This window comes from Populus trichocarpa, chromosome 17 (assembly GCF_000002775.5).
Source record: "Populus trichocarpa isolate Nisqually-1 chromosome 17, P.trichocarpa_v4.1, whole genome shotgun sequence".
In the NCBI taxonomy this organism is placed as follows: Eukaryota; Viridiplantae; Streptophyta; class Magnoliopsida; order Malpighiales; family Salicaceae; genus Populus; species Populus trichocarpa.
Window position 1 is genome coordinate 14,218,170 of NC_037301.2, and position 19,260 is coordinate 14,237,429.

The 19,260-nt window shown below is 32.5% G+C and overlaps 2 protein-coding genes across 7 annotated transcripts in view; both read left to right on the top strand.

The window, feature by feature from the left end:
• LOC18106525 (silicon efflux transporter LSI2) overlaps positions 1-5,540 on the top strand; it is a 28,613-nt gene extending 23,073 nt beyond the window's left edge. For 2 of the 6 annotated variants that reach the window (XM_052448599.1, XM_052448600.1), the window contains exon 3: positions 5,137-5,183. In XM_052448599.1, the coding sequence (XP_052304559.1) occupies positions 5,137-5,168 (32 nt within the window). In that variant the 3' untranslated portion in view covers positions 5,169-5,183. Of the gene's footprint in view, positions 1-1,951; positions 3,471-3,582; positions 3,773-5,116 lie in introns of those variants that run through there. The other 4 variants (XM_052448596.1, XM_052448597.1, XM_052448598.1 and 1 more) reach the window with 4 other exon arrangements.
• Positions 5,541-14,127: 8,587 nt separating this feature from the next.
• On the top strand, positions 14,128-17,414 carry LOC18106524 (silicon efflux transporter LSI3). Its single transcript, XM_006372392.3, is given in 4 exon segments — positions 14,128-15,034; positions 15,037-15,518; positions 15,630-15,819; positions 16,925-17,414. Coding segments are annotated over 4 exon segments (1,332 nt in total). The 5' UTR covers positions 14,128-14,646; the 3' UTR covers positions 17,197-17,414.
• Positions 17,415-19,260: the final 1,846 nt, after the last annotated feature.

Genomic DNA, 19,260 nt, shown 5'->3' on the forward strand with positions numbered 1-19,260 from the left:
AGAAGAGTTTAAGATGTAGTTTGGTAAATCAAATATAATTTTTAATCCAATTGTTGTATCAAGCCAAACTTTTAACAAAAAATTCTGAAAATCTTGTTTTCTACTAGGTTAAAATTTTATGACAATCAAAGATCATGAAAGCTTTTAAATAAGGCTCGGAAGTTATTGTGCTAAATTGTTTTTAATTACCTTGTTGTATTTAGATTTTTTTTTCCTATTTTGCTTAGGGTTTTAATTTAAATAGTATTTTATTATTTAAAATTGTATTTAGATTCTTTTTTTTATTTTTCTTTGGACTTTTAATTTAAATAATAATATTTAAGAATCCTAATGCTAAATAGATTTTATTAGATAGTTAAGTTTTAATTAGGAATCCTTTGATTGAGGATTTTAGTTTTAATTAGAAATTTTTCTTCTAGAGAATTCTAAGTCTATAAGTAGAATTAATAGAAATATCTAGTTAGTTTTATTCATATTTAAAATTTATAAAATATTATAAATTTCTCTAAATTGAAATCGTAATATTAGAGCTCGAAAAGCGTCCGGACATCGTGAAATTGAAATCCACTTTGTATCCAGGCCATTTACTAAATAGGTAGAGCCAAGTGAACATCTTGCTATTAACATCTATTCAAACAAAGCAAAACAAAAGCTTAAAAGGGGAGAAAGCGAGGAGAAGCTGCAAAATCCTAAAATCTTCATTGAGTTCTATACAAAATAATAAACTTAAAAGATGGAGAAAATATGAACTCTACTCATTCAAGCCTCATTTCTTGCTTGCTTTGAAATGTCTTCAGCTGCTTTGACTGCTTCAGAAGAGAAAATATCCAGCTTCTTCAATCCATTTCTTAGCCTCTCATTCTGATGCGTCTTTGTAAACGTATTCATGGAAATATTAATTTCCAGTTAATATCACTTCATGGTAGACAATTGAGGTCTCCATCTGTTTCCTCTGTTTGTTGTTGGAGGAGAGGGTTTGGTTGGGGGTGGGGGGAGAAATCTTGTTCAAGGGAGTAAGTTTAAGATAATGTTCAGTAACTGTCTCAAAAATAAAAAAGACAAAGGAACATTTTTCCTTTTCTTCTATATTTTAAAAAGACAGAAACTCACTCCAAAACTGTTCTAAAAATATATTTATTTTATATCTTTGTTTTTGTCTTTTTATCCAAACACGAGTATGTTATTTCTATATTTATTTATTTTTTAATCTTGAAATACTAACCAATCACATTTTAAAACAATTTTTATTCAACCTAAACATGCACTCTCTTTTTCGAGGAGAAATCATTCATTGAATTTGAAACATGGTTAAAAAATTTTGGTTGTGGGGTTTTTTGCTTCAAGAGAAAAACAAATAAACTAGTTACCATCACAAGACTTTAGAGTGAAAAAGATATTTTTGTTTTTTTATCCCCTAAGCAGCTCAAATTTAATAAAAAAAAACATTCCAAAGAAAATGTTTGAAAGTAAAGTATACTTTTTTTATTTAACACAGATTATAACATATCCCATTGCTTCAAACATGTTGTTACAAAGATTTAGAAGCCAAGCTCATATGGTGACTCTATTTTCCTAGAGCCGTGTATTCGTGTTGGTGATGTTACGAGGATCAAGAGTGTGCGTTCATGCAAGGATCAGGTATGTAGAGTCTCTTACGGCAGTATTTCTTCACTGGAGAATATGTCAACTTCACTTCTGTCTTGCATGCTATTAATTTCCAGATACAATGTTCAAATATCTGAAAACGGTCCCACCCCGTAGGTCCACCTGCACACACAAGTCCTAAATTTCTTACGTTGTTATATGATGTCTCAGTAGTATATTTCCCGCTGGTTGCGAATGATCCAAATTCCATATCAACTAGGAAAAAGATGTGTGCTCTAGGACCACGCATTTCCCTTTTGCTAAAAAACTACTAGATTTTCAGCATGGAATGTTGGAAATTGTTTGCTTGCTTTGAAATGTCTTCGGCTGCTTTGACAGCTTCAGAAGAGAAAATATCCAGCATCTTCAATACATTTCTTAGCCTCCCATTCTGATGCGTCTTTTAAACGTATCATGGAAATATTCATATGAACTCATTTATCTTTCTGGTTCCACAATCCTTTTCGGAATTTAAAAAAAACTTTTAATAACTTCCATCTTACTAGCTCTTAATAAATTTGTAGTTTTACTCTTTTCTCAGTTGGTTGCAAATACTGGTTGAGCTACAGGGTGATATCTTCTTCTTTCAGAGCCAGTAATTTATCTGAAGTTGCAAAGGTGGAGGTCTGCCAAGTGGTAGCTCACAAACAAGCTTAATATTGTAAGTTACAGAAATGGATCTGGGTCCGTTTAAGAAGGTTGTCTTAGGTTCAGTTGCCTTCGCAATCTTTTGGATTTTGGCAGTTTTCCCAGCAGTTCCTTTCTTACCCATTGGAAGGACAGCAGGTTCCATCCTCGGGGCAACTCTTATGGTTATCTTCAAAGTCATCACCCCTAAGCAAGCATATGATGCCATCAACCTCCCTGTACTGGGCCTTCTCTTTGGAACCATGGTTGTAAGCATCTATCTTGAAAGAGCAGACATGTTCAAGCACTTGGGAGTCTTGCTCTCATGGAAGAGTCGGGGTGCGAAGGACATGCTCTGCCGGATCTGCATTGTTTCTGCCATTTCAAGTGCTCTGTTCACTAATGACACCGCATGTTTCTTTCTCACTGAGTTCATATTAAAGATTGCTAGACAAAACAATATTCGACCCGAACCTTTCTTGCTTGGGTTGGCTTCAAGTTCGAATATTGGATCCTCTGCAACTCCAATCGGCAACCCTCAAAACTTGATAATTGCTATTCATAGTCGCATCTCTTTTGGGGAATTCGTATTGGGACTTCTTCCCGCGGTGCTTGTGGGTGTCTTTGTGAATGCTTTAATTCTTATATGCATGTTTCGGAGGTTGTTATCTGATGTTAAGGAAGAAGAAGATGCTTTGTATGAAATGATTGTTCAGGAAGATTCAGCTGTCCATCAGATTTCGCTTGCTACCATGTCATCTCCCAATTCTTTGGAATATCACGAATATGATCCCATTGCAGAACATGTGAACGCCCAGAGGATGTGTGAATTGGATATGTGCAGTGATTCCTGTGGTGAAATTGAGCTGATGAAAGCAGTCCTTTCAAAGAAGGAGGCAACTGATAATATGTTTTCTGAAATAGGAGAGCCAATGGAGGAAAGATTTGCAAGGGGTGGAGTACAAGGGACCATGGACATGATGACTGATTTAGAGCCCGGGCCGCAACAGTCCGCTGAAGAAAGTAAAGGCCAGCTGAATAGATGGAAGAGATTGTGTATTTACCTTGGTACTGTTGGAATGCTGGTTGCTTTTCTAATGGGTTTGGACATGTCTTGGACTGCACTCACAGCAGCCCTCATTTTTGTGATTCTTGATTTCAAAGATGCAGGGCCTTGCCTAGAGAAGGTAAATCAACAGGTCTTTCACAAAGATTCTATCTCCTCTCCTAAATATATTTTCATCAACTGTAATACTTACATGCAGTATTCGATTGAGTAAAAATCTACTTACCCGTAGTTGCTTGGATCAGGTTTCATACTCTCTTCTGGTATTCTTTTGTGGAATGTTTATCACGGTTGATGGCTTCAGTAAAACAGGAATTCCTACCAGTTTCTGGACCTTGATGGAGCCTCATGCACAGATCGATCATGCTAGTGGGATTGCTGTGCTGGCCATTGTAATACTTGTTCTCTCAAATGTTGTTTCGAATGTACCAACTGGTAAGTTGATGCCCTGATTCTCTTCCTTCGATTTAACTACAGCACTACGGCTTTAGAGTCTTATAGAAGGGCAATAGTAATTTCCAGTTCCAATATCACTTCATGGTAGACAATCCAGGGAGAAATCTTGATCAAGGGAGCAAGTTTAAGTTACGTTTGGTAACTGTCTCGAAAATAAAAAATCACAGAGATAACAAGGACAAAAGGAACATGTCTCCTTTTCCTTTCTATTTTAAAAAGATAAAAATTCATTTCAAAATTATTTTAGAGATATATTTATTTTATATTTTTGTTTTTATCTCTTCATCCAAACACATATCTATCATTTTTATATTTACTTTTTTTTATCTTGAAATACTAACCAACCACATTTTAAAACAATTTTTATTCAACCTAAACATGCACTCTTTTTCGAGGAGATATCATTTATTGAAATATGGTTAAAAAATTTTGGGTGTGGGGTTTTAGATTCAAGAGAAAAAACAAATAAACTAGTTACCATTAAAAGACTTTAGAGTGAAAAGTATGTTTTTTGTTTTTTTATCCCTTAAGCAGCTCAAATTTTGAAGAAAACATTCCAATGAAAATGTTTGAAAGTAAAGTAAACTATTTTTTAACACATATTATAACGTAGATCATTGCTTCAAACATGCTGGTTCAATGTTAGTTGTGTTGGAATTGAAAACATGGTTAATGAATCAGTTAAAGACAAATGATAATATGTGTTTTCCTTTAAAAAAACATAAAAAAATAATTCATTTAAGAAAATAATTGAGGCTAGCTCGAGTAGTCATGATCAATCAAATTATTTAACTTTTTAACTTCAAAAATCAATTATAAATGAGGTGAAGAAAGAGTTCACGACAATGTTTTTTTTATTTTTAGATACGCTTCCTTTCCTCAAATCATAGTGGTTTTTCTCCTTATTTTTTAAACTTCTATATTCCTTTCAAATCTAGAGCTTAGGTTCATTTTAATAAGAGATTATTGAGTTCATCTACTTTGTTTCAAAAATTTCGTTTAGAAGTGCATGTAAACTAAGATGGTGTTGAATTATAGGAGGCTTATTGCAAATAACTTTTGCACCAAGAAAGAAGCAATAAAGTCTAAAGAATAAATGATTCATTATTGACAATAACAAAAGCTTTATTATTTAAAATGCTTCAACAAATAAGTATATTTTTATTTAAACATAGGTATATTGCATACATGTTATAGTCTTTATATATATATATATATATATATATATATATATATATATATATATATATATATATATATATATATATGTTTTAATAATGATAAACTAAACAATCTAATATGTACTTATTTTTGGCTTACAAGTTCTTTTGCTTGGAGCAAAGGTAGCTGCTTGTGCCGCTGCAATATCTCCTAGTAAAGAGAAGAAAGCTTGGCTCATCCTGGCATGGGTTAGCACAGTTGCTGGAAACCTCTCGCTATTGGGTTCTGCTGCAAACATAATTGTGTGTGAACAAGCTTTTCGTGCCCAGCCTAGTTACAATATCACCTTTTGGAGCCATTTGAAGTTTGGTGTTCCATCCACGCTTATTGTCACTACTATTGGCTTAGCTCTTGTATTGGCTTAGCTCTTGTATATTGCTATGATGATTGAGAGGCCAATTTAAATTGGGCTCTTCTTTAGGTTGTAGACCTTTATAGGGTTCTAGGCCCTTCTACTTGTAATTGGGTTTTTTAAGCACATGTCACTTTAACTCAGATTTCCAAAGATGGAATTATGTTTTCCTTTTTTCCTGCCTAGGAAGAAGCAAACTTCTCTTTAGAACAGATGGTGTCAAAGAAATGATCTTCCATTTGTATACCATGTTCCACTGCAATTATGTGCAGGAATCCTAGGCAAGGTATACCAAGCAATAAGAGCCCAAAAAAGTTGTCACAATTTGATATTGTTAGTGCTCATATCCTATAATGTAAACAGTGTCATACCAAGAAATCATCAGCAATTAATAGTCTTTAATAATTTATATGTAAACAGATATGACCTTCGTATTCTATATAGTGGCAGTTGCATCCCTCATCTGAAATGTGGGTGGCAAAAACATTGAAAGTACAATTTCATACCTGGGTAGGAATTCAATATGAGTTAATAACACCCTAATAAAACTTGGCTTGGTCCAACAGCTCAACTCAATAACCCGTCATCTAGAGCTTAGCTTGAACTAGGTTTTACTTTGAATTAGTTTCTTTTTTTTTACCAAAACAATATTATTTTAAATTATTATATATAAGAAAACCATAACTTGTGTTAACCCACCAACTTATAAATTAACTCACCCAAACTGTTAACAGGATTTAAACTAAGTTAACTACTAGGTTAGATTTTGTAACTACATATCATGTTAAATTGTTAGAATAGCATCTGCTAGCGTCTATTGTTAGCAATGTTTCAACATTCTCAAATCCATAGGTCATCCAACCATAGACATGATAGTTGTCAGCTTTATTAAAAGAAACTAATTTGCATTGGAAAAAATTATTCACCTAGATTTAGAATCATTGTTCACCAGAAAGTTTAATTGTGGTTTTGCCCTTCTCGTAAAAAACTATTGAATTGTCTATTAGGGACAGTATAGTATTTCCATAAGGTTCAATGGTTATTATCATATTATTCGGGGACAAGTAAATCCTTTTACATTTTAGAAGCATAATGAAACAACTAAAATATCATTTGTAGCAGAAATTTTAAAGCTGGTGTACATGGGCTCTTTCTTTTTTTCATATTGATTTTTTTTTTGTGATAATTAAGTTGGATAAGATGTAATTTGGTATTTTAATAAATATAAAATATAACTAAAAAAAAAATGGTTGGCGCACGTAAAGCACACACTAGTGTATGTGAGGCGCTCACACTATTCGAGATGTGTATGTGGTGCCTCTAAGTGGCCAAAAATACCTTTTATCCATGTCATTAGAATCTCTGTGTCATCATCTTCCTTCTAGGATGGCGCGTGGTGTCAGTGATGGCACAATTTATTATCGGTAGCATTTTCTTTCTTTTCTTCTCTTTTCTCTCTTTCCCCTTAAAATTTGTGATGGCAATACAAAAATTAAGAAAGGTCTTATTTGTTAAGAGCTTGTCAATTCCTAATAGTTACTTGATGTGTGTTGTTGAATAATCATAACTGGAAAAGGTCATATAACAGGATGTGTTTGTGTCAAATGTATAGTGTTAAGGATCTATGATGAGATGACCCACTCAAAAGTATTGGGAAACCATAATAGGGTGAACCACACATAAAAAGATATATGTGGTGTTTGACAGTTTCTAACTGAAATCTAAACAGTTCTTTCTAGCCTGAAAATATTGATGCAAGAACTTTTATAAAAAAAATAGATATTTTTCATTGTTAATTTTATAATTTTTTATTTGATATTATTATGCTTTTTTAATTTTTTTCTATTTAAAAAGAATATTTTTCCTAGTTTTTTTTTCATATTCTGTAATAGGGTTTTTTAGTTTTTCTATATAAAGGGTTATAATATTTTTTTTGGAAAATGAAGACTTGAATGAGTAAAAATTGAATATTTTAGGTGTCTCCCCTATAATTATGGAGAGTTTTGACTTGTAATAAATTTGGTTATCCTTAGAGCCCTGTCTGTCTGTGTCAAAAACACACAAATATCATAATAAAACTTGAAAAAAAATATTTATCAAAACATTACATAGTTTTTTTTAGTAAATAGAACTTCTAAATAATTTATTTATGATCTATAATGTCATAACCCAATTTTTTATTCTTTTTAAAAAGAAAAAAAATAAATGAATAAAAATATATTTGATAAATGGGTTAAGACAACATAAATATGAAGTTCGATGATGGAATTATTAAATTTGAGAGTCAATTGGTCAGAAATTGAAGAATTAATACGTTTGGGGACTTAATTAAACTCTGAATTAGTTTAATTAATGAAATTAGGAGCTTAATTGAAGAAATACCAAAGTTTTGGGCTGATTAGAGACAAAATTTTAGGAAATTAAAGTCCAATGACCATAGTGAAATGGTGGGTGTACTTAAGGGATTGTAACTGATTTTTCCATGTGTAATTTTGAAAGAATTAAAAGTTGAAAAGTCAATTAATGACCAAATTGAATAATCCAGAAACCAAGGATTGTTTTGTAAATTTTGCCATGATCCAGGGGTTCAATTGTAATTAATCCAGGGGTAAAATTAAAAAAAAAAAGAATGAATTTACTGAAGAAAGGGCTTGATTACAAAAGTTCAAAACTTGAGTGACCAAACTGCAATTTGTCAGTTCCATCCCAAACAACGCCGTTTTGAACCACTATTCATCGCCTTCTTCGTCTCCAGACCAGAGACTGATTCAACAGGAAAACCGTTTTCAACCACGTCCCCCACGTCTCCTCAGCTGCATTATCCTCCAAGAGCCACGTTGAACAGTCCTGCAAAAGCAGGACTGTTATTCCCCTGTTTCTTCTCAAAGAAACAGAGGTGTTCGTGCCTCACGATCGTGAGGCACGAACACATTAACAGGAGGTGGCCATTCTCTGGTTTTATAAAAGCCAGAGAAGGTCACACAGGGGGGAGGGGACTAAAGAAAAACACACAGAGAGAAAGACATTGACGGGAAAAAAAAAGGAGAAGAAAACGGAAAAAGAACAAACCGAGAGCACAGAGACGGAGGTGCCCAGAAGAACACATGGAGAAAAAGGAACTAAATCCACAACCACAAAAAACTGTTAAAAGCTAGAGAGATACGGTGAGTGGATGACATGCGGAAATTTTTTTCATATTTGTTTTTGCTTTTTAAAAATATTTTTGAAAAAATTTAAAATTTTTTTATTTTTTTCTTTGCTTTAAAATAATATTTTTTTAGTGTTTTTAGATTATTTTGATGCGTTGATGTCAAAAATAATTTTTTAAAAATTAAAAAAAAATTATTTTATGTCTTAGTGGTTAAAATTTTTAGGTTCTAAGAAAAATAAGGAGACTCCAAAATATAGTAGAGTTTGGTAAATCAAGCATAACTTTTAATCAAATTATTGGATTGAGATGAAATTTTAACAAAGGATTTTGAAGGTCATGTTTCCTACTAAGTTGAAAATTCATAATGATTGAAAATTGAAAAAACCTTTAAATAAGACTCGAAAGTTATTGTGCATGGTATTTTTATTTACCTTGTTATATTTGGATTTTTTTTCTATTTATCTTAGTACTTTTAATTTAACTAGTATTTTATTATTTAGGAATCCTAGTGTTATATGGATTTCATTAGTTAGGTAAGTTTTAATCAGTAATCCTTTCTTATAAAGGATTTTAGGTTTATAACTAGTATAAATAGAGATGTCTAGTTTATTTTTTTCAAACCATAATTTGTAGCTTTTCTTAACCTATTTTTTCAAATCACAACAAAAAAAAAGAAAACTATTACAATGCCAAAGACACACTAAAAGCTAGAGAGAAATGGTGAGTGGATGACATGGAGAAATTTCTTCGATATTCTTGGCATAATAATGTTTATTGCATTATTTTATTAGTAGTTAAAATTTTTAGGTTTTGAGAAGATTAAGGAAACTCCAAGATAGAGTTTGGTAAATCAAGTATAACTTTTAATCTAACTGTTAGATTGAATTAGAATTTTGACAAAGGATTTTGAAGGTCATGTTTCTTGTTAAGTTAAAAATTCATGACGACTGGAAATTGAAAAGACCTTTAAATAAGACTTGAAAGTTTTTTTGCAGGATTGTTTTTATTTACCTTATTATATTTGGATTTTTTTTTCTATTTATCTTAGGACTTTTAATTTAAATAGTATTTTATTATTTATGAATCCTAATGTTATATGGATTCTATTAGTTAGGTAAGTTTTAATTAGTAATCATTTCCTATAAAGGATTCTAGGTTCATAACTAGTATAAATAGAGATGTCTAGTTTATTTTTTTCACATTCAGACTATTATTCAAAATTTATAAAATACCATAGAGTTTTCTCTAAATTTCTCTACAGCTTAGGCTTGTAACCTTAGGGCTTAAGGACTCTAGCTTTTATCAACGTTATACACCGCGTCAATACATATCAGAGCAGGTTGGTCTTTTTGATGGATAGAGATGATAGTAACCCACTCCGCAATGCAGGAGTGGAGACCCTTTTTTTTTTTTAGACCCTGGTATCTAGAAGTCCATTGTCCCTAACTAATCATGTCAAGCCAGGTCGGTCCACTAAGGGGTAAAGCTCTCCCGGTGATGGTGTACTCCATTCACAAGGCTCGAACTCTAGACCTTGCTTAAGGGGAACAAGCGTCGAACCACTTGAACCAATCATCATTGGTGGAGTGGAGGCCCTCTAATGCACTATACTGGCTTAAGAGCAAAAATTAGATCGTTGGGAACGGAAGTTTGATTACTCGGAGAAAACCATAACAAATCTAGCTCAGCTAATGGGTTTCACAAACAAGGATCGTGAAGAGGATAGGAACTTGCCTAAAAATTTACCTGGAGACAGGCCAAACCACATACCTATTCTTGAATTCAATGAGATTACATTCTATGATAGGAGATTTTCGAAGAAAGGATTTATTAAATGGTTAACAGAATTGAAAGTTTACTTTTATTTCAACAAGGTTCCTTATCATCAAAAGGTAGGACATGTCGCACACAAACTTTATTATGGTGCTAGAGAATGGTGATTTGAATTTCTGGACTTTAGATCTCGTATTGGTATGTCTTTAATTTCAGCTTGGTAAGATTTAAGACAATTATTAATTTTAGAGTTTATACAAGATGATTATAAAGAGATTTTATATTGAGTAAATAAGAAATTAGAATGTTATTATTTGTTTTTTATTCAACCTTCTAAAATAACAAGTAGAAAATTATAAAAAAAGATGTCATCTCTTCAAAGAAGATAGTTTCAACATCATAATAATGACACCAACAACACTTCTGCAAATACTACTCTATTTGTCGATGTTTCATCAATTAATGGTAAAGAAGAAATCAAGAAGGCTCTTAAATTAGTATCTTGTAGTGATTCTGAAGATCTTGCAAAAAAGAATATGGAGTACATGGTAATTTCTGACAATTCTTCTAAAGATATTATGAAAAATTATCTTGAAGTTTCTTTACATGCAATGGTTAAAGTATTGGAGATCATGGATGAATTCAAGTTTGAAGCAAAAGAATGTGGGAAGAAACTATAAGTGAATTTCATAGAAACATAAAGTATAATATTAATATGGATTATGTTTTAGTATGCACACATCATAAATTAATTTTGGAGTTCACATATAAAAGACATATTACTTCGTGAATATATCGGCTACAATGTTGTATTTTTGTTCCTTTAGAAAGGAAGAGTTCAGTTTTTAATAGATAGCTCGAGGACAAGTTTTTCAGAAGTAAAAGAAACTGGCATGGGGAAATTTCTTCATTATTCTTGATATAATAATATTTATTACATTATTTCATTAGTGGTTAAGATTTATAGGTTTTAAGGAATTTAAAAAGAGTTCAAGATATAGTTTGGTAAATCAAGTATAATTTTTAATTTAATTGTTGGATCGAGCCAAAATTTTAACAAAAAATTCTGAAAATCTTATTTTCTACTAGGTTAAAATTTCATAACAATCAAAGATCATGAAAGCCTTCAAATAAGGCTCAGAACTTATTGTGCCGAATTGTTTTTAATTACCTTGTTGTATTTAGATTTTTTTTTTCTATTTTGCTTAGGTTTTTAATTTAAATAGTATTTTATTATTTAAAATTGTATTTAGATTTTTTTTATTTTGCTTTGGAATTTTAATGTAAATAATATTTTATTATTTAGAATTGTATTTGGATTCTTTTTTTCTATTTAGTTTTGAACTTTTAATTTAAATAGTATTATTTAAGAATTCTAATGCTAAATAGATTATATTAGATACTTAAGTTTTAATTAGGAATCCTTTCATTGAGGATTTTAGTTTTAATTAGAAATCCTTTCTTATAAAAAAGAATTCTAAGTCTATAATTAGTATAAATAGAAATATCTAGTTAATTTTATTCATATTTAAAATTTATAAAATATTATAAGTAGTCTCGAAATTTCTCTACCGCATAGATACGTAATTTTAGAGCTCGAAAAGCGTCAGTGGACATCTTGTAATTGAAATCCGCTATGTATCCAGGCCATTTACTAAATAGGTTAAAAGGGGAGAAAGCGAGGGGACGCTGCAAAATCCTAAGATCTTCATTGAGTTCTAATACAGAATAATAAACTTAAAAGAAGATGGACAAAATATGAACTCTACTCATTCAAGCCTCGAAGCCACCACTTGAGCCTGCTAAGCTATGAAAGTGTTAAAAAGCTTTTCATTGAGTGCAAAGAACCGTGAGACTAATGCTCTTGATATAATGCATCAGAAGCTGCAATATACATCTGACTGGTAAAGATGTATATTTCTTGCTTTTATACATCAGAAGCTTTTCATTTCTTGCTTGCTTTGAAATGTCTTCAGCTGCTTTGACTGCTTCAGAAGAGAAAATATCCAGCTTCTTCAATCCATTTCTTAGCCTCTCGTTCTGATGCGTCTTTGTAAACGTGTTCAGGGAAATATTAATTTCCAGTTAATATCACTTCATGGTAGACAATTGAGGTCTCCATCTGTTTCCTCTGTTTGTTGTTGGAGGAGAGGGTTTGGTTGGGAGTGGGGGGGAGAAATCTCGTTCAAGGAAGCAAGTTTAAGATAATTAATGAATGTTTGGTAATTGTCGCGAAAATATAAAAGACAAACATAATACGAATAAAAGAAACATGTTTCTTTGTCTTTTCTATTTAAAAAATAAGTAATTCACTCTAAAACAATTATATAAATATATTTATTTTATATCTTTATCTTCGTTTCTTCATCCAAATATATATTTATCATCTCTATATTTATTATTTTGAAATACTAATTAATCACGTTTTAAAATATTTTTTGTTCAATTTAAACATGCATTCTATTTCGAGTATCATTCATTAAAACATGGTTAAAAAAATTTAGATGTGGGGTTCAAAGAAAATGTTAATTTGAAAGTAAAGTATACTTTTTTTAACACAAATTAGAACATAGATCATTGCTTCAAACATGTTGGTTCAATGTTAGTTGTGTTGGAATTAAAAACAAAGTTAACGAATCATTTAAAGACAAATGATAATACGTGTAGAAGAATGTGCATGAAGCAAAACGCAGTCACGACATTAAAACAAACAGATATTATTGTAGTGATTATTTTTGTAATTTAATTGTATTTTTAAAGGTTTTTTATTTTTTTTGTTTTAAATTAATTTATTTTATGTGTTTTTTTAATTGTTTTGATGTTGTAATATCAAAACTAAATTTTAAAAAATATATAAAAAATATTTTAATACATTTATAAGTAAAATACAATTTAAAAGTAATCATATACATTACCTAATTAGTCTTACTAACTGTATGTGTTTCTTCTTGGCGTCTTCTCCTTTTATAGTCTTCCTCTTATGGCATAAATTTATTTACACTCTTGCTTTTCCCTGTATATAAATCCGCACTGGGCTTACCGGCATTGGAAGTGTAGAGAGCAAATCCCCAACCTCTCACTATCTTTTATCCAAGGATTTAATTTGCTTGCTTATCTCACTTTGTTCCAGTTTGAGTTTCTTTGGAGCAAGACAGAACTCCAGTGTTCAATTAGGTTGACAGAGTAACTGTGAGCTTACATAATTGCTCCAAAGAGATTGCTCAGTGGGAACCTGCAGCAGCTTTAAGACTCCCTGTCGAGGAGTTGGAAGCTTAACAAGCCAAGCTCATATGGTGACTCTATTTTCCTAGAGCCATGTATTCGTGTTGGTGATGTTACGAGGATCAAGAGTGTGCGTTCATGCAAGGATCAGGTATGTAGAGTCTCTTAAGGCAGTATTTCTTAGCTGGAGAATATGTCAACTTCACTACTTGCTTGCATGCTATTAATTTCCAGATACAATGTTTAAATATCTGAAAACGGTCCCACCCCATAGGTTCACCTGCACACACAAGTCCTGAACTGTTAACGTTGTTATATGATGTCTCAGTAGCATATTTCCCGCTGGTTGCGCATGATCCAAATTCCATATCAACTAGCAAAAAGATATGTGCTCGAGGACCACGCATTTACTAGATTTTCAGCATGGAATGTCATGCTAAAGGTTATTTTGGAAATTGTTTGCTTGCTTTGAAATGTCTTCGGCTGCTTTGACTACTTCAGAAGAGAAAATATCCAGCATCTTCAATCCATTTCTTAGCCTCTCATTCTGATGCGTCTTTGAAACGTAGCATGGAAATATTCATATGAACTCATTTATCTTTCTGGTTCCACAATCCTTTTTGGAATTTTAAAAAAAAATTAATAACCTCCATATCAACTAGGAAAAAGATATGTGCTCTAGGACCACGCATTTCCCTTTTGCTCAAAAACTACTAGATTTTCAGCATGGAATGTCATGCTAAAGGTTATTTTGGAAATCGTTTGCTTGTTCTGAAATGTCTTCGGCTGCTTTGACTGCTTCAGAATAGAAAATATCCAGCATCTTCAATCCATTTCTTAGCCTCCCATTCTGATGCGTCTTTTAAACGTATCGTGGAAATATTCATATGAACTCATTGATCTTTCTGGTTCCAGAATCCTTTTCGGAATTTTTTAAAAGACTTTTAATAACTTCCATCTCACTAGCTCTTAATAAATTTGTAGTTTCCTTTTTTTCTCAGTTGGTTGCAAATACTGGTTGAGCTACAGGGTGATATCTTCTTCTTTCAGAGCCAGTAAATTATCTGAAGTTGCAAAGGTGGAGGTCTGCTAAGTGGTAGCTCACAAACAAGCATAATCTTGTAAGTTACAGAAATGGCTCTGGGTTCGTTTAAGAAGGTTGTCTTAGGTTCAGTTGCCTTCGCAATCTTTTGGATTTTGGCAGTTTTCCCAGCAGTTCCTTTCTTACCCATTGGAAGGACAGCAGGTTCCATCCTCGGGGCAATTCTTATGGTTATCTTCAAAGTCATCACCCCTGAGCAAGCATATTCTGCCATCAACCTCCCTGTACTGGGCCTTCTCTTTGGAACCATGGTTGTAAGCATCTATCTTGAAAGAGCAGACATGTTCAAGCACTTGGGAGTCTTGTTCTCATGGAAGAGTTGGGGTGCGAAGGACATGCTCTGCCGGATCTGCATTGTTTCTGCCATTTCAAGTGCTCTGTTCACTAATGACACCGCATGTTTCTTTCTCACTGAGTTCATATAAAGATTGCTAGACAAAACAATATTCGACCCGAACCTTTCTTGCTTGGGTTGGCTTCAAGTTCGAATATTGGATCCTCTGCAACTCCAATCGGCAACCCTCAAAACTTGATAATTGCTATTCAAAGTGGCATCTCTTTTGGGGAATTCGTATTGGGACTTCTTCCCGCGGTGCTTGTGGGTGTCTTTGTGAATGCTTTAATTCTTATATGCATGTTTTGGAGGTTGTTATCTGATGTTAAGGAAGAAGAAGATGCTTTGTATGAAATGATTGTTCAGGAAGATTCAGAGTCCGGGCCGCAACAGTCCACTGAAGAAAGTAAAGGCCTGCTGAATAGATGGAAGAGATTGTGTATTTACCTTGGTACTGTTGGAATGCTGGTTGCTTTTATAATGGGTTTGGACATGTCTTGGACTGCACTCACAGCAGCCCTCAGTTTTGCGATTCTTGATTTCGAAGATGCAGGGCCTTGCCTACAGAAGGTAAATCAACAGGTCTTTCACAAAAATTCTGTTTGCTTTCCTAAATATCTTTTCATCAACTGTAATACTTACATGCAGTAAAATCTACTTACCCGTAGTTGCTTGGATCAGGTTTCATACTCTCTTCTGGTATTCTTTTGTGGAATGTTTATCACGGTTGAGGGCTTCAATAGAACTGGAATTCCTAGCAGTCTCTGGAGCTTGATGGAGCCTCATGCACGGATCGATCATGCTAGTGGGATTGCTGTGCTGGCCATTGTAATACTTCTTCTCTCAAATGTTGCTTCGAATGTACCAACTGGTAAGTTGATGCCCTGATTCTCTTCCTTTGATTTAACTACAGCACTACGGCTTTAGAGTCTTATAGAAGGGCAATAGTAATTTCCAGTTAATATCACTTCATGGTAGACAATTGAGGTCTCCATCTGGTATTTTGGTTTTTTTATCCCCTAAGCATTCCAAAGAAAATGTTTGAAAGTAAAGTATACTATTTTTTAACATAGATTATAACATAGATCATTGCTACAAACATGTTGGTTCAATGTTAGTTGTGTTGGAATTAAAAACATGGTTAATGGATCATTTAAAGACAAATGATAATATGTGTTTCCATTTAAAGAAGTATAAGAAAATAATTCATTTAAAAAAATGATCGAGACTACCTCAAGTAGTCCTCATCAATCAAAAGATGATGAAGTTGAGCCAAGAAGGAGTAAAATGAGAAAATTGACAAAAATCTTTGGTCTTGATTTTCTAACATATTTATTGGAAAATGAACCTTGAATTTATGGTAGTTAATAAAAAGTTGATAATGTGGAAATTAATTATGGTTAATACCAAAATTAATTTTTAAAACTTTTTAGCTTCCAAAATCTATTGTAAAAAGAGGGGGTGAAGAAAGAGTTCAAGATAATGTTTTTCCTGATTTTATATACTCTTCATTTCCTCAAATCTTAGTGTTTTTCTCCTTATTTTTTTAAACTTCTATATTCTTCTCAAATATAGAGCTTGTGTTTATTTTGACAAGATATTATTGAGTCCATATACTTTATTTCATAGATTTTGTTTAAAAGTGTATCTAAACTAAAATGGTGTTGAATCTTGGAAGAGTTGTTACAAACAACTTTTGCACCAAGGGATAAGCAATAAAATTTCAAGGACAAATAATTCATCACTAACAATAACAAACAATTCATTATTTAAAGTGTTTCAACAAGTAAATATATTTTTTATTTTAATTTAAACATAGATATATTACTTCATTACTATGCATGTTAGAATCTTTCTATATATATATTTTTTATAACATGTTTTCCATGATATATATATATATATATATATATATATATATATATATATATATATAAAACTAAACAATCTAATCTGTAATTATTTTTGCTTACAAGTTCTTTTGCTTGGAGCAAAGGTAGCTGCTTCTGCCACTGCAATATCTCCCAGTAAAGAGAAGAAAGCTTGGCTCATCCTGGCATGGGTTAGCACAGTTGCTGGAAACCTTTCGTTATTGGGTTCTGCCGCAAACCTAATTGTGTGTGAACAAGCTCTTCGTGCCCACCCTAGTTATAATATCACTTTTTGGAGCCATTTGAAGTTTGGTTTTCCATCCACGCTTATTGTCACTACTATTGGCTTAGCTCTTGTATATTGTTATGATGTTTGAGGGGCCTATTTAAATTGGGCTCTTCTTTAGGCTTTGGATCTTTATAGAGTTCTAGGCCCTTCTCCTTTTTTCCTGCATAGGAAGAAGCAAACTTCTCTTTAGAACAGATGGTGTCAAAGAAATGATCTTCCATTTGTATACCATATTCCACTGCAATTGTGTGCAAGAATCTTAAGCAAGGTATACTAAGCAATAAAAGCACAAAAAAGTTGTCATAATTTGATATTGTTAGTACTCACAATCCTTATAGTGTAAACGGTGTCATATCAAGAAATCATCAGCAATTAATAGTCTTTAATACCTTATATGTAAATAGGTATGACCTTCATATCTTTTATAATGGCAGCTGCATCCCTCATCTTAAATGTGGGTGGCAAAAAGATTGAAAGTACAATTTCATGTCTGGGTAGGAATTCACTATAAGTTAACAACACCCTAATAAAACCCGACCCAGCCCAACAGCTCAACTTAATAACCCGTGAGTAATCTAATTCTCAATCAACTCAATGTTGAAAGATAAAATTGAAAAAATAATAATTAAAAAAGACAAAAAAAAAACAACTCGAGTTAACCCATGTTTCCTGCTAAGTTAAAAATTCATGACAATTGAAAATTGAAAAGACCTTTAAATAAGACTCGAAAGTTATTATGCAGGATTGTTTTTATTTACCTTGTTATATTTGTATTCTTTTTTCTATTTATCTTAGGACTTATAATTTAAATAGTATTTTATTATTTAGAAATCCTAATGTTATATGGATTTTATTCGTTAGGTAAGTTTTAATTATTGAACATGGGCATGGCTCATAATTTCAGCATGGAAAGAATCATAAGATGTAGGAATACGTAGAAAATAAATAGCGTAAGAAAAGAGAAGTGAGGTTGGCAGAAAACTCACTTAGAAATCGCCGATGAATTCTGGGTAGATTCATCATGCACATTCTAAGGGATATTCGGGCCTCAGAACGATAAAATTTAGGAAACACCTCTTGTAGAAATTGTATCTTGAGATGTTAGCTTTCCAACGAATCCGATCTCGCTCGATTTGGAGCTCTAAAGCTCTAGATATAGGTGAATATATGAGGAAACGTCAAATTGCCACCCCTGCTGGCAAATTCGACGAGAATTATTAAAACAGGGGATTTAGCCGCGATAGGGGCAGAAAACCGGTTTCCTTCCCACCAAATTTTTTGTAACATTGAATCTTGACTCCGGTAGGGGATAAACCACATTTAAAAATGAAGTTGATGATGTGCGTAATGATTTAAAACAATGAAACGTAAAGAGTAAATATTGTTGTTGATGCCTTGCTATTTGCGAAATGAAAATTGAACATGAACTAATGTGGTATACTTGTTAATTTAGGAGAAACCGCAGGGGGAGTACAACAACAAATCAAGCATCGGTGGTAGGTAGGTGTTCCATGCCTATACTCTACTTAATTGATAATAAACCGTAAATTCAAATTTATGTTAGAGTCAATACTTGTAAATATGGCTAAAGAAAGGAAAGATGTGGTGAAACAAACGTGGAATGAAATCCAATTTTTGGTCGTAGACTCTTGGACCTTGATTTTGAATAAGGACATATTTAAAGAAAAAAAACCCAAAACGACCACCTTTAGACTTGATTAGCCGATCTCCAATAGGGCGGCTAATGATGTTAGCAAAAATTATTAACATCAGCATGATCTTGATGGAATTATAATCAACGTTGAACTTGATTAACTATTTGTGTCAAGAATAGTTAATGATACCAATGGATAATGTCGGTATCGACAATCCCATAACAACTTGATTAGCTTTCTAATTAAGGAGGAAGTTAATGATGTCAAGAGAACTTGGCACCGGCATTACCGGAAACACCTCTAAGTGAGATGGAAAGGAATTGATTGATTATTTCGGGTTGAAAATAGTCAATGGTACCGACCGGATCAACGATGTTATGCCCTATTGGTTGTGCACTTGTATGCATAGATACATATAGTAGTGACCCTTCATTAATTTTTTGTATTTTATTTATTTAATATACTTATTCTTATATTTTGATGTTACAGTCCCTCTC